Below are 14,553 nucleotides of genomic sequence, written 5' to 3' on the forward strand. Positions count from 1 at the left end.
ACAATGCGTTTTGCCAAGTAAGATGAATATTTGATTGACCGTGTTCAACGATCTTCCACTTTAACGGTACGGTGTTGTTAACGAATCCCACAAAAATTTACATCCAACAACCGTAAACTGAATGCACTGCGATACGCCTTCGAAGCAGAGCTCATTATCCATTTAAAAGCTAAAGAAGAAAGAAAAATCGGTAAGATACATAAACGCGCGTGGTTGAACCGGCCCACGGAGTACACCATCCCCTCGCACGGAGCACGTGCGTCTCAAAATATCCTCCCCTCCGTAGAAACAGCCGCCGTGTCTCCTCGCGCGTATTTATACACCCATCCGTATACCTACGAGAAACAAAAAAAAAAAAAAAAAAAAAAAAAAGGCCAACGAAATCGTCCAAACATCCGCGCGTTGCATCTTAACGGATAGGGCGAGCCCCCCTGTACCAACAGCTCTTCCAAAACACACAGAAGCATGCACTCTCTCTCTCGCGCAAAGAGATTCAACTCTCGCGGCGGGCGCGTTCGCTCTAAATTTGCATAGAATGTGGCGTTGCGAAATTTCGCTGTATACAGGTATATATATACATGTACTGTGTAACGCGTATTACTCTGCCGGTCTCTGTGCATCCTCGCCGGAGCAACGGCTCCAAGCACCGACGACTGACCGCGGTGCATCGGAGCCTTGTATTACATCCGTTCCGCCATCGCTCACACGCGCAATTGCAGTACTTACTCGTGTATATTTTATTCATCCATCCATCCATCTGTGTGTAACGGCTTCGTTTTCCTTTTATTTTCCACCGCCGACCGTGCAGGTGAAGCACCACCAGCACCAGCCTGAGAATCAGCCCGTAGCAGCAGCAGCGGCTCCAGAAGCCCAACCAGAGGATACAAAGAAGTCCGTTCGAAACGAGGTGGAGGAGGAAGAGGTGGAAAACAACGGCAAGAAGAAGGAAGAGAAGAAGAAAGTCGAAAAGCGTGACGAGGACGGTGTGGTGAGCTCGCAGCTGAAGCAACAGCAGTCGGCGCCGAAAGTCGTGATGGAGTCGACCCTACTCGTCCAGGAGACCGTCGCCGCTCTGCAGATCAGGGAGCCGATGATCAAGGCCGCCGAGCAGGAGGAGTCGTTGTTGTTGTTTGCCGAGCGCAAACCTCCTCCCGTCAGGCCAAACACCCTCGCTCTCGAGAGGACGACCCTCTGCTCGGACTTTTTGAGCCCCCTGTCACCGGCTTCGAAACAGGTATACTTCTATACAATATCGTTATTCTTTTTTTCATCTCTCTCTCTCTCTCTCTCTCTCTCTCTTCGATTCAACGGGCACGTACCAATGAGAAAGTCCGATTAAAATCTGGCGCGTCACGCGCTAACGATCATCCTCGACCCGATCGGTATCTCGTGTAATGTATCTTACTTAGACCGAGCCACATGCGTCGATTGAAGCATCGCACGTGCACGAATCGAAAAACACTTGGCATCACGGTTGAATTGAAGTTAACGAGCTTGACCCGAGTATCGCGATGAAATCGGTACTGTATGTTATTTAACGAGTATAATAATCGTGAATGGTCACGTGCTGCAGATATTACCGCTGAGCTTTTCGAGCGACGAGGAGATCGTTAACACGGGCCTGTCCTTTCAATTGGGCCCGCCAACGAGCGTCGAGCCGCCGAAGGAGAAACCACCACCGATTCCCGTGGACCTCAGCGACGAGGAGAACCATCCGATCGAACCGCTCAAGCGCCTCAACTCGACTCGCAGGATCAAGAAGGAACTCCGCACTCGGCGCTCCGACTTTTTGGGCATCGAGGGCGTAAGTCGTATACACTATAGTTTGGGTAGACAAAAAAAAATCAAAACCATTATCCCCCCCCCCCCTATCTTTCTCTCATTGTAGTTCAACGATGACGAGCTCGAGCGCGAACTTACGTTGAGCAAGCCTCCCGACATGGCGGCCATCCTCGCCGAGGAGCGGCGCATCGATCAGCTGCATCGGCGCTCCTACGACACGGACAGCAACTACGAGCAGGACTCGAGCCACGAGCGCGACTCTGGTGTCGAGCTCGGCCAGGCCGAGGACTGGACGAAGCAGCCCGTCAGCCCGGACATGTCCCAGCACAGCCGCCAGAGCAGCGAGCCCTTCGGCGCGAGTGTCACCTCCTCCGAGGAGGACGAGATCAGCAAGAAGGAGCGCGAGATCATCGAGGTGCTCGAGCGCGAGGAGCAGTGGCGTTACGAGAACAACCGCGAGATCAACAGCGACATCGGCGAGAAGCTCGCCCACAAGTTGCGCGAGCTCGAAGAGGAAAAGATGCAGCTTGAGCGCGAGCGCGCCTCCCAGGATAGTGGCACTAGTGAGGCTCAACAGCAGCAGCAGCAGCAGCAACCCCAGCCGCGCAGACGCCACCAGGAAGCGACGGCCGAGACCTTGCGCATGAACGAGGAGAATCTGAGGAAACAGGAGGAGATAGCGCGTAAACAGGACGAGGCGCGTCAGAAGGAGCTGGAGAAACAACAGCTCTTGGAAAAGGAGGCGAGAGCTCAAGAGGAAAGAAGAAGCGCCGAGGCGCACCAACAGAAGGATCAGGTGCAGAAGCTTACTCGCGAGGTACGGAAACTTGACCCTTCTTTTCTGTGGAAACTTGAAAATCACTTGTGTGTGTATTAGACTGCATAATGTGTTTTTGCATTTCAGAATAAATCGACAAGCCCCGCGCTGAGCTGTAACGAAGAAGAGTACGCGTCGAGGGTGAGTCCTTGTCTTTATTATTTTTTTTTTTTTTATGTAACGTATGCTTGATCGAGCGCGCATAAGTGCCGAGGAATTTTCAATCCATGTCTTACGTTATTTGTACATTTTGAATCGCAGCAGGACGTACTGCGCGTGGAGCGCGAGCTCTTGCAGCTCGAGCAAGAGGAGCTCAAACGCCAGCGTAACAATCTCGCGTACCGCGAGCAAAAGCAACAGCAAATACAAGAGCAGTGGAAGTCGCTGCAGGACGTGGCTCAGCCGGTATCTCAGCCACATGTGCGCCAACAGCCGTACGGGAAGCCCCTCCCGGCAGCTCCGCTCAATTACCGAGCTTCGATGCCGAATCTCCAGCTCCAGGAGACGAGTCTCGCCCAACGCAGAAGGCCCCCGCCGCCTCCCATCCCTCCAGCGAAGCCTCTCAGACTTGTGGAACAACGCCAGCGCATTGGCCTGCCTATCGGGTAAGATGAGATCTGCTGTTAGAGAGTATTATACCGAAATGAGACCCATCCTGTCCCGCGAGTTACGCAATTCGAACCGCACCTCATTGAACATTATCCAATAGAAACAGTCGTGTACCGTCCGCGGACTCGATACCGCAGCAGGTGGAAGCGCCGCTCAGGCCGAGCTGTTCGGCGACCACACTTTCGAGCGGACACCACGGCCAGCAGATGAGTCGACAAACGTTGCAGGCGCTGTCGGCCGTACCTCGATCGAGGATTGTTCAAAGCGACCAGTGGGTGCAGCGCCGCAAGAGTGACATACCGCGTGGCGCCCATGACTTTAATTACCAGCACTGGCTGATTCAGGTGAATCTTTTTTATAGAAAATAAAAGGTGATCCGTTCTTATTTGTGCTGTGGTTGTAACGGTATTGTTTGTTCGATGAATGTACAGGAGGCAGAGCAGCGTAGAATCAGTGAAAAGAACATGCAGCGCTCGCCGGCGCGGATACGCACCTCCGTTCCGTACACTGCCTCGCCACCTCGTAACGATAGCAAGCCTTTACCAGACTCGATTATTCAAACGCTTACCCAAAGGGTTCAGAATAGAGCCCAGGACAAGCCGTTGTCTCCAAGGCGAAGGTAATTTCGTTGATCTTTCCATCAAAATCTGTTGTCACTTTTGAATTTTTTGCTCAATGTCTTTTTAATTCATTCCAGGCTGGAACACAGTGCCAGCCAAGAGCACTTACACTCGTCGCAGCATTATCAAATGCAACCGCACAAATTACATCAATCGCCCAGTAATAATAACAATAATAGCAATAGTAATAACAACAGCATCAACAACAGCAGTAGCAGCAGCAGCAACAGCAGCAACAGTAATACCGAAACGCAAGAAAAGATGTTGAGTGTCAGTGGAAAGAAGAAATGCTCGCACTGTGGAGATGAATTAGGTGAGTGGCGTTTAAAAATGTATTAATAAATGGTCATTTGCTGTAATAAAACAAATAAAACAAAAAAGTTGCTCCTATGTAACAATTTACTTTCAACTCTTTGCAGGACGAGGCGCGGCGATGATAATCGAGAGCCTGCGGTTGTTCTATCACATGGAGTGTTTCAAGTGCTGCGTGTGCCATGTGAGACTTGGCGATGGCCTCATGGGTACGGATGTGCGCGTACGCAATCACAAGCTCCATTGCCACAACTGCTATTCCAGCGACGACGGTACGCAACATTAGCAACAATACTACTCCACTCTGTAATTTTTTTTCTACCTTTATTTTTCCCTTCTCATTTGAAACTGTCTTTTCCATCTCACGGACGATTTAAACAATTTCCATATGTACTAATTCATTATGTATTTATTGGTTGTTTACTTATTTGAAGCAGTTTTTTATAACCACATTCGCTGATCAGCAATAAAGTAGTTGCATTAATTTTCTAGGTGTAAAATTCAGCTGCGTTTAATGGCAAGATTCAATCAACATTTAAACAAAGAAAAAAGTTAATAAATCGCGTCAGACTAGCTGTAGACTTGATTGTATAGCCCGGCTCAGCTATACCTTCGTAAGTTGTCAAACGTGGCCAGTGTTTCAAGCTGATGCCTCACTACACTGTTGAGGTAAAAAAAACCGTTCTATGAGTCAAGAATAAAAGCCGATCGGTTATGTAAATAGAACGGTACGATTGCCTCTAGCGCTTTTGCCTGTCATATGATTGCGGATGATGTCACATAGATGAGGGCGCATGTAAGAAGAATCTGAGAGAAAGAAAAAACGTCAAAGGAAAAACGTGCCTGCCAATTGTACAATGAATATCAGTGTATGTATTTGAAGACGTGTAGGAATGAATTATGTAAATAGCGTGTATTTATGTAATTAGCAATTAGCTTTAAGTTTTGAGACTATCAGCGCTATAGTCTTTAATGTAATGTTTTCTTTTTTCTTTGTTTTGTTCTTTTTCTCAAAAGTTTTGAAATCGAATGCAAAGTAACATTTTTGAAAAGGGTATTAGTAATGCGATCAATGATTACACAATTAATATTTTTATTTTATCTCTGATTCGGAAGATCATGTACATTTCTGTATTATATATGCATAAGGAAATAATTTTTTTTTTCTTTTCTCTATAGTATGTAGTGAATCAGAAAAATAATTTTGGGTAGATGAGCTTTACTGTTAATCAGTTGTTAATGTGAGATGATAAAAAAATCATGCATATTTAGGCTCACTCGTTTTATTTTTATCCTTAAATCAAATAATTAACAACTGTATATAACATATTTTTACATTTTTGATTGTTTACTGTACATCCACAGTCCTCCTCCGCCACACACACACACGGCATGTATTGTCAGACAATGCAGTCGTTGTTTTGTACCTCCGAAATTGTTTTTCTCTTATAGCGTGTATTAATTTTATGTAACAAACGATTTCATGCCGAGAGCATGTTGAATGTTAAATGGCGTAATAATAGAGTTTATTTTGCAGCTCTTTTTTTTTCTTTAAAGTATATGGCCTATCTTATTACTATATTTTACTGTAAAGAAGATATTGCGTCATCGTTGTTAGTTACACATGTGAAATAATGTATGATATTTGTTTCGTGCGTAACGTGTAATTTTGTATTCATGAGTAAATAAATTGAATTATTGAAACCTACTAGATAAAAATCTATTTATTTTTCTATAATCAATTGCAATAATGCATATTTATTCAAATTAATCTAGCACCGATGAGAAACAAGTATAAGAACAATTGTCCAAGACAAGTTTCGCTTACGAAAACCAAAGGTGAATTGTATACTTGCCGCAAACAGCACATAAAATGTCAACTTTTTATTGTCTATCTGTAAGATTAGTTGCGGCTGGTTTATAATTAATTAAATGGCTCTGCTGTAAGTATAGTGATAATTATTTTGGATCAGCGCCATCTAGCGGTCTTTATTTTTTGGCCAAAAGTGGCTCCTAAAATTCTCAATCAGAGCATTCAGGATAAGAGCCATTTAATCAACTATAAACCAGCCGCAACTCATGATAAAGCTATAAAATGAAAAAATAACGATACATGTGTTTTTGGCGGCAAGTTAACAATTTATTTTATGCTCGAAAATTTATTTTTAAAAGTAGAATACATAGGAGGTCGATTTTTGGTAAAAAGTAGATTGTTAAGTTGCCGCCAAAAACACATGTATTGTTATTTTTTTATTTTATAGCTTCATAATGAGTTGCGGCTGGTTTATAATTGATTAAATGGCTCTAATCCGTAATGCTCTGATTGAGAATTTTAGGAGCCACTTATGGCCAAAAAATAAAGACCGCTAGATGGCGCTGATCCTAATGATTATAACTACTTATAGTAGAGCCATTTAATCAATTATAAACCAGCCGCAACTAATTTCGTAGATACAAAATAAATAGTTAAAGATAATTGTGCTACTTGCGGCAAGTTTGCAGTATATGTTTTATACGAATATCAACCTCATATATGTTTATACTTTTGGGTAATAGATAAATTGTAAACTTGACGCAAACAGTGCAAACAACGTTAACTTTTTATTTTGTATTTATGAAATTAGTTGCGGCTCGTTTATAAGTAATTAAATGGCTCTAGGGCTAAGCTGCTTAAAGCTCTCCATCAGAATTTCAGAAGCAATTTTTGGCCAAAAAAATCACTACCGCTAGATGGCGCTGATCCAAATGATTATTACTACTTGTAGTAGAGCCATTTGATCAATTATAAACCAGCCGCAACTAATTTAGTAAATACAAAATAAAAAGAAAACATTGTTTGTGCTGTTTGCGGCAAGTTTACAATGCATTTTTTATACGAATATTGACTTCCTATATATTTATACTTTCGGGTAAAAGATAAATTGTAAACTTGCCGCAAACATCACAATCATCGTTAATTATTTATTTTGTATCTATTTCGATAGCTGCGGCTGGTTTATAAGTGATTAAACGGCTCTAGGGCTAAGCTGCCTAAAGCTCTCCATCAGAATTTCAGAAGCAATTTTTGGCCAAAAAAATCACTACCGCTAGATGGCGCTGATCCAAATGATTATTACTATACTTATACTAGAGCCATTTAATCATTTATAAACCAGCCGCAACTAATTTGATAAATACAAAATAAAAAGTTAACGTTGTTTGCACTGTTGGCGGCAAGTTTACAATTTATCTTTTACCCGAAAGTATAAATATATAGGAAGTCAATATTCGTATAAAAAATGCATTGTAAACTTGCCGCAAACAGCACAAACAATGTTATCTTTTTATTTTGTATTTACTAAATTAGTTGCGGCTGGTTTATAATTGATCAAATGGCTCTACTACAAGTAGTAATAATCATTAGGATCAGCGCCATCTAGCGGTCGTGATTTTTTTGGCCAAAAATTGCTTCTGAAATTCTGAAGGAGAGCTTTAGGCAGCTTAGCCCTAGAGCCATTTAGTCACTTATAAACCAGCCGCAACTCTTGAAATAGATACAAAATAAATATTAAACGATGTTTGTGCTACTTGCGGCAAGTTTGCAGTGTATGTTTTATACGAATATTGACCTCTTATATATATTTATACTTTCGGGTAATAGATAAATTGTAAACTTGCCGCAAACAGCACAAACAACGTTAATTATTTATTTTGTATCTATTTCAATAGTTGCGGCTGGTTTATAAGTGATTAAACGGCTCTAGGGCTAAGCTGCCTAAAGCTCTCCATCAGAATTTCAGAAGCAATTTTTGGCCAAAAAAATCACTACCGCTAGATGGCGCTGATCCAAATGATTATTACTATACTTATACTAGAGCCATTTAATCATTTATAAACCAGCCGCAACTAATTTGATAAATACAAAATAAAAAGTGAACATTGTTCGCACTATTGGCGGCAAGTTTACAATTCATCTATTACCCAAAAGTATAAATATATATGAGGTTGATATTCGTATAAAACATACACTGCAAACTTGCCGCAAGTAGCACAATTATCTTTAACTATTTATTTTGTATCTACGAAATTAGTTGCGGCTGGTTTATAATTGATTAAATGGCTCTACTATAAGTAGTTATAATCATTAGGATCAGCGCCATCTAGCGGTCGTGATTTTTTTGGCCAAAAATTGCTTCTGAAATTCTGAAGGAGAGCTTTAGGCAGCTTAGCCCTAGAGCCATTTACTCACTTATAAACCAGCCGCAACTCTTGAAATAGATACAAAATAAATAATTCACGATGTTTGTGCTACTTGCGGCAAGTTTGCAGTGTATGTTTTATACGAATATTGACCTCCTATATATTTATACTTTCGAGTAATAGATAAATTGTAAACTTGCCGCAAACAGCACAGAAAATGTTGAATTTTCTTTTTGTGTCTGTCAAATAAGTTGCGGCTGGTTTATAATTGACAACATGGCTCTAGGGCCTAAAATATCTAAAGCTTTCCTTCAGAATTTTAGGGCCACTTTTTAGTTTAGAAATCTGAAACGCTGAAACCAGCCGCAACTAGTTGTGTAGATAGAAAATAAAAAGTTGATATTGGCTGTGCTGTTTACGGCAAGTTTACAAATAATCTTTTGCCTGAAAATCGACCTCCTATAAGAATATTCATACTTTTGTATGAATAATAATTTATCAATTGCATTGTAAAATTACGTGTGAAATGAAGAGTTAAAAGTAAAGTTTGAAATTATGTCATTGTTTACTGTCATTGAACATTTCGCATGTGTGCAATAAATTGATACAGGATTATACAGATACCTATTATTTTGCTGGGTGAGAAAGACGGATATTTGGTTTTGTTAGCATATTCCAGCGGTAATAATGCATATTTGGAATCTATGTTATATATTTATACAGCTTAAAATGTTTAAATATTAATCATGTGTGCCCATTCTAGAAATTTAATAGGTATAAACTTATCACGCTAGTAGCCGCAGCGGAGGGTCTATTGGATTGGCTCCGCTAGACCCTACGGCCTACGCTCACATTTTAGATATGCACTAGGAAGTAGGAAAACTTACTAAGTACTAAGTACTACTTTCTAAACTACTTTCCTACACAACCGTGCCGACGAAAGTTGGCCAAAAGTCACTAGCCTAGTAAATGTCACTAGTGAATTTTTTCCAAAAAAATATGGTGTTTTTTTAAGTTTAGAATCAACCTCGCTATGCAGCGCTAAGTAATTGTCAACTCACTGTGCGCACTGCGCTTATGTGTGAAAAATATACACATGACAGACGACAGTAGGTGGGTGATTCAAATCAAGTGGAGTTTGTCTTTTAAGAACTTTTAAGACCACAACTAAACTTTTATCTATATGCAATAACACAAGATTAAATGACTAATGAAGGTAACTGCCATCAAATTTTAAGGTATAAATAAGGTTTTTATTCAGCATGTATTAAATAAGAGAAAAATGTATCAGTTTTACATCGTTCCGCGTACTGTACGTCTTCCTAAATAGAGTGTGGCAATTTTATTGTATTGCATAATAGGTAATAAAGGTCTTAACCAGCAGGGGTTTGTTGTACCGAAGTATTGCGTCACTTCATCAATCTGTATGGTGTAACATAGCTGAAGAAAAAAGTACGCCTGGTGATAAGCTGAAGGTCTTCAACGGGACTGAGGTGATGATTACTGACACACCTACGGGTAATAGCTTCCGTAAAGCTTTTATATTGCAGTGATAAAATGATTTTAGCATTAAAAGTCCCCATCAAAGAGAGAGAGAGAGGACAACAAAATCGGAGTCGTTCCGGCTTCATTCTTCCGATCTATGCGGGTAGAAAAGTCAACAAGACTGCCTCTATTATTAGACGAATCGATGGATATGGGAGCACACCTTCTACCACATATTTCACACCCTCGTGCATGTATCCCACACTTTTGTGTTCTATTTTAAAAAACATTTTATCGGTTATAAGCACATATTATATTATGTAGGCAGTCATCTACGGAATCTAGCGATGAAGATAAAGATACATGTATAAAGCACTGCGGTGATAAATTAGAATTAAAAGCCTGATAAATTTAGTTGAACGGGAGTTTGTAGATGACTAGCGATGTATATGTATACACGTTCTGGCGTGATATTGTTATATATATTTAAGAACAATAAATGGATATAGGGACTGACATAAAAACTTGGAGGTACGAATGAAAAGGAAAAACAAATTTTTAGCCCGAGAACGGACAATAACCCAAAATTATACGTTGATTAATAACGCTTGAGCTGTTCTTTCTCTCTTTTTTCTCTCGCTTCCAGGATTGCAAGATGCAAGTTCCCAGAAACCATAACGGCGAATTTTTTTTCTCTCAGCGCACCACTGAGTCGTAAAATAACAATCAGCGAAAATAAAATGCACAAGCGAGAGCGGAAAAACATTACGGTAGAGAAGAAACTCTTTCCAAATTCCAATGCGCAACGTATACGGCGAGGGAAAGCTCTATTAAAAATTATCCGCGCCTGCAGCGGTTTAGATGGACGCGGCGAGTCAGTCACGGCAGGCACGCGGCGTGTGTTACATCTGTACAGTGTCCTTTTTATCATACCTTTAAAAAAATTTTTTTTTATTAATAAGCTTTGAACTTGTGTTTTGTTAAAATCGTTACTGGAAGCGAAGACAATTACAAAGTGACACCAGTTGGGGTGAGATGTTTATCGATAGTATACATTTATTGCACTAAATATCGCGTGATTTCAATCAAAGTCTGTTTCTTTTTTTTTTTTCTTTCTGAAAAAGCACAATTATATTGTGCGTGGTGTGTTTTTATCACGATCGTCTCTGTTTTACTGTAAAGTTTTGCAAACTTGGGGTTCACATAAACTTTTTTCAGACCGATACGCGTAAATTTGTATCTACCATTGGATGGAAAAAATAATAAAAAGGTAACATTGCAGCTTGGAACTTTCGATGGATAACATTGCAATCCGTGTTACGTATATAGTACTGTGTCGTGACTCTATGGTTCGACGGTTGACGAAGCGATACTCGTAAATCATCGCAAGCTTGAACGAAAGCTCATATTCTCTCTCTGTAACATTAAAAAATAATCGAGCCACTGGTAAAAAGCCAGAGTTATAACACAATGATTTCTCGTAAAAAAGTACGCGAATACATGACTTTTCATCTTTGTTTGCTTTGGGCTTCAAAAACCATATTGTTTTTTACATCGCGCCAGGATATGCGTGTCCGTGCATCCGTAGATGCGAATAGACAATCGTAATTGAGGAGTTACTGTTTTCGTAGTGGTGCGCTCTTTATCCGATCGCAATTAAGTATACAGACGTAAGTTTAAACAGAGCAAGTCGAAGTGTGCCGTTAACTCGGGGCCGCATCACATTGTGTTCTACATCCACACGACTATAGGATATAATGCATCAACTTCACGTGTATTTTTCGAAAAGCCAATGTTTTGTTCTATCCCCTAGAGACACGAGTTAATTTTCACTCGTGTGGGATGAAAATCATGGATTTTGAATAGGAAAAAAAAAAAGAAATAATTTTAAAGATAGGTAGGAGCTAATTTGACAAATAGTAAATGTCTCACAGATGTTTGAGTAGATTTTTACAAGCTCGAGAAAGCAATGGATCGTGATTATACCATTACCATAACAGTAAATGCCTGTTGAGTTGTAGTAAAATGACGTCCTAGAGTGACGTTATTGCCTCGCGAGCTTTTTTTACTGTTGTTTACACAGAGAAGAAGATTCATGTTATCTTTAATTTCTTTGTTCCTGATTCTATTCCTTTCTCGACACCTACGACGGGTCACTTTGAAAGAAGAAAAAGAAAAAAAAAAAAATGTATATTTTCAGTTCCAAAATCGACGAGGAAAATCAAAAAAGGGAAATGAGCTTGCGCTGGATTTACGAGAACCGCGAGCCCCCGGTGGTCGACGAGGAGTGCAGCGACATCGACGACAGTTGCAGCGACGACAGCTACGACTCCGATCTGGATGCCACTGCATTTGCGGCCAATGGCAAAAACTACGACCATTACAGCCATTCTCTCGCAGCTAAAGCAAAATCATCGGATAGCACCGACGATGATGGGTATACGCGTACACGCAAAAAAAAATGAAACTCCCGTGTGATCGTCGTAAACGTGGCAGGCGCTCGTACACCCTACGTTTTTTTTTTAATTCCTAAAACTCGTCGAAAATAACTTGAACCCGAGACCGCGAAGGACTACAAAGCGCTATCCGTCTCACCGAGCTTTTCACGCTTCGAATCCAAAGCCCCGCGCTTCAGCGATGACCGGCCAAAGGTCTTTTAATAACTAAATACATGCTCCTACATTATACGTCGTATAATCCTCGATCACACTGTTCTCCTCTCGCGTTGTCAACGATGACCAGCTGATGAGCCAGTTACTCACTTGCTTACCCTCGATTAATTTCTCTCATCTGCTTCGGGCAATGTCAGCGGGTCAATTATAATCTTCTTTCGCGTGTGCCTCTTTTGAAGTACCTTCGACATATGTATAACTGTGAAGTATACGTGTAAACAAAAAGAAGATAATTTTTATGTACACGTGCATGACTGTACAACTGCACGGTTTATTTATTGGTCGGCTGACTTTGTTAAGTGCACGTAGACGTATATATACTCATATAGGCAAGTTAACGGGAATCACGCTCGTGTGTTTTTGTACAGTGAAAGTTTTGAAATGCAAGCTTACCTTCTTGATTTTACGTTGAAAATAGATTTAATCTACAAAATATACGTTTTCAATCATTTCGTATCATTTTTTTCATACCGATTCGCGTATTGCCATTAAAGTACCAAAATGAATATACCCATTTTTTGATTTACACACAACTTTCCCAATTAATGAGTAAAAAAAAGCTCTGGTTCAACATAAAGCTACCTATACACACGCGTCGAGGGGAAAAAAAAAGCATTGAAATATGCAATCTAGAGCAATGGCTCTAATTATAGAGTTGTGGGCCATGAAAAACGAACAAACGCACAGTAGTGCCTCAAATATACTTGCAGGCTACATGCTAAGAGAGAAAAATAAAAAATGTTTTTTTTCTCCACGAAATCAAAAGATTAACTCTGTTAACACCAGGAATCGTATGATTCTTTATTTTGTTCCCTCTCACTCTTGTTGCGCATTCATAGGGCGTACATCATTTGCCGAGTTAATTGGTGCTAATTTCATTTAACATACCGTATACGGTATACGTGTGAGATGCCCGTTTATTTGGTCCGCGTTCATGAATTACGCGTCACTTACGTTGACAACGCCCTGCACCAACCAATTAATTGGTTAATTAAAATTAATAACGTTCGATTGGTACGGATGAACGATTTTCTTTATTTCACAGAAACGCACGCCACAAGCCAGAAACGTGTCCAACGGAATTGCCCGGCAGTGGTTGCGACCTTCAGTTGGCAACGGTGAATAGTTATATCGCTCGTCATCCGCTAAAATTAAAACTCTTCTGTCGCACTGGTTATTACCTAGGAATGACGCGATCGGGACGAGTGAAGGGATTCGCCGACGAAAGCACTAGCGATGCTCACGGTACTTGTACATGCAACCAAATGTTTAACGATCCCTCGAGTCGTATATACCAGCTGTATGATGCTATATACTTTTTGTACAAGAATAAAATATATTTTTGAACAGTTGTTGTATGTAAAAAAAAAAAAAACAAAAAAAAAACAATTTGTTTAAACTAGTTTTTCAGCGATTAGTTTAAATGTAGAACTCGATACGTAAATCGATTGGCAGAATCGACGTTTACTAGCTATGTAATTTACAGTGCGATTCGTTCTGTCATCGGTTGCGGACGGAGTGGTTCGACTAGAGAGTACGGAAACCGGTCACTACTTAGCCATCAATTCAACCGGTCATTTGTATGGAGAGGTAACTGTTGTTGCTATTTAATTGACTAACATACAAACGTGGGGTGACATTTCGATAAGTTTTTGCACCATAAAATATAGTTAATAGTTTTACGCCTTGCTGTAATTGTTTTTAGTTAAAAGCAAACAAAGACAACACGAAATGGGAGCAGTGGAGTTCTGGGAAATACGATTCGTTCCGATCGCACAAGTACGCTGATGACGGCTGGTGGTTGGCCATCAAAAACAACGGCAGACACAAATCGGCTCCCAAGACTGCCTGGGCACAAAAGGCCACGCAATTCGTAATCATTAGGATGGCGTGACCGTCTATCGTACGAGCAGCTTGATTTTTTTTTTTTTCTTGTAAAGTCAAAAATTACAGAATCGTTATTTGTTTGCTTTGCTTGGATTCGTTATTTTATTTTGTATTTTTGAAAAAAAATGGGACCGACCCCAAGGTTACATTATTAAATTAGATAGTATTAAGAGATGGCAAGAAGACGCTG

General features: G+C 40.6%; 2 protein-coding genes across 2 annotated transcripts in view; both read left to right on the plus strand.

The window, feature by feature from the left end:
- The window catches only part of smash (smallish), a 131,084-nt gene extending 125,236 nt beyond the window's left edge, over positions 1-5,848 (plus strand). Inside the window, exons 8-17 of the mRNA XM_089589017.1 lie at positions 809-1,234; positions 1,574-1,804; positions 1,889-2,599; positions 2,687-2,740; positions 2,861-3,204; positions 3,309-3,552; positions 3,640-3,827; positions 3,906-4,141; positions 4,248-4,412; positions 4,633-5,848. Coding sequence (XP_089445143.1) covers positions 809-1,234; positions 1,574-1,804; positions 1,889-2,599; positions 2,687-2,740; positions 2,861-3,204; positions 3,309-3,552; positions 3,640-3,827; positions 3,906-4,141; positions 4,248-4,412; positions 4,633-4,655 — 2,622 coding nt within the window. The 3' untranslated portion in view covers positions 4,656-5,848. The remainder of the gene's footprint in view (positions 1-808; positions 1,235-1,573; positions 1,805-1,888; positions 2,600-2,686; positions 2,741-2,860; positions 3,205-3,308; positions 3,553-3,639; positions 3,828-3,905; positions 4,142-4,247; positions 4,413-4,632) is intronic.
- Positions 5,849-10,748: 4,900 nt separating this feature from the next.
- On the plus strand, positions 10,749-14,404 carry LOC106647489 (fibroblast growth factor 1). Its single transcript, XM_014363907.3, has 5 exons — positions 10,749-10,834; positions 12,005-12,241; positions 13,522-13,721; positions 13,963-14,066; positions 14,182-14,404. Exons 2-5 carry the CDS (start codon positions 12,039-12,041, stop codon positions 14,368-14,370), a joined length of 696 nt encoding a protein of 231 aa, XP_014219393.2. The 5' UTR covers positions 10,749-10,834; positions 12,005-12,038; the 3' UTR covers positions 14,371-14,404.
- Positions 14,405-14,553: the final 149 nt, after the last annotated feature.

This window comes from Copidosoma floridanum, unplaced genomic scaffold, assembly GCF_036245765.1.
Source record: "Copidosoma floridanum isolate Cflo_tuat_1 unplaced genomic scaffold, Cflo_Japanese_pri ptg000007l, whole genome shotgun sequence".
NCBI classification, from domain to species: domain Eukaryota; kingdom Metazoa; phylum Arthropoda; class Insecta; order Hymenoptera; family Encyrtidae; genus Copidosoma; species Copidosoma floridanum.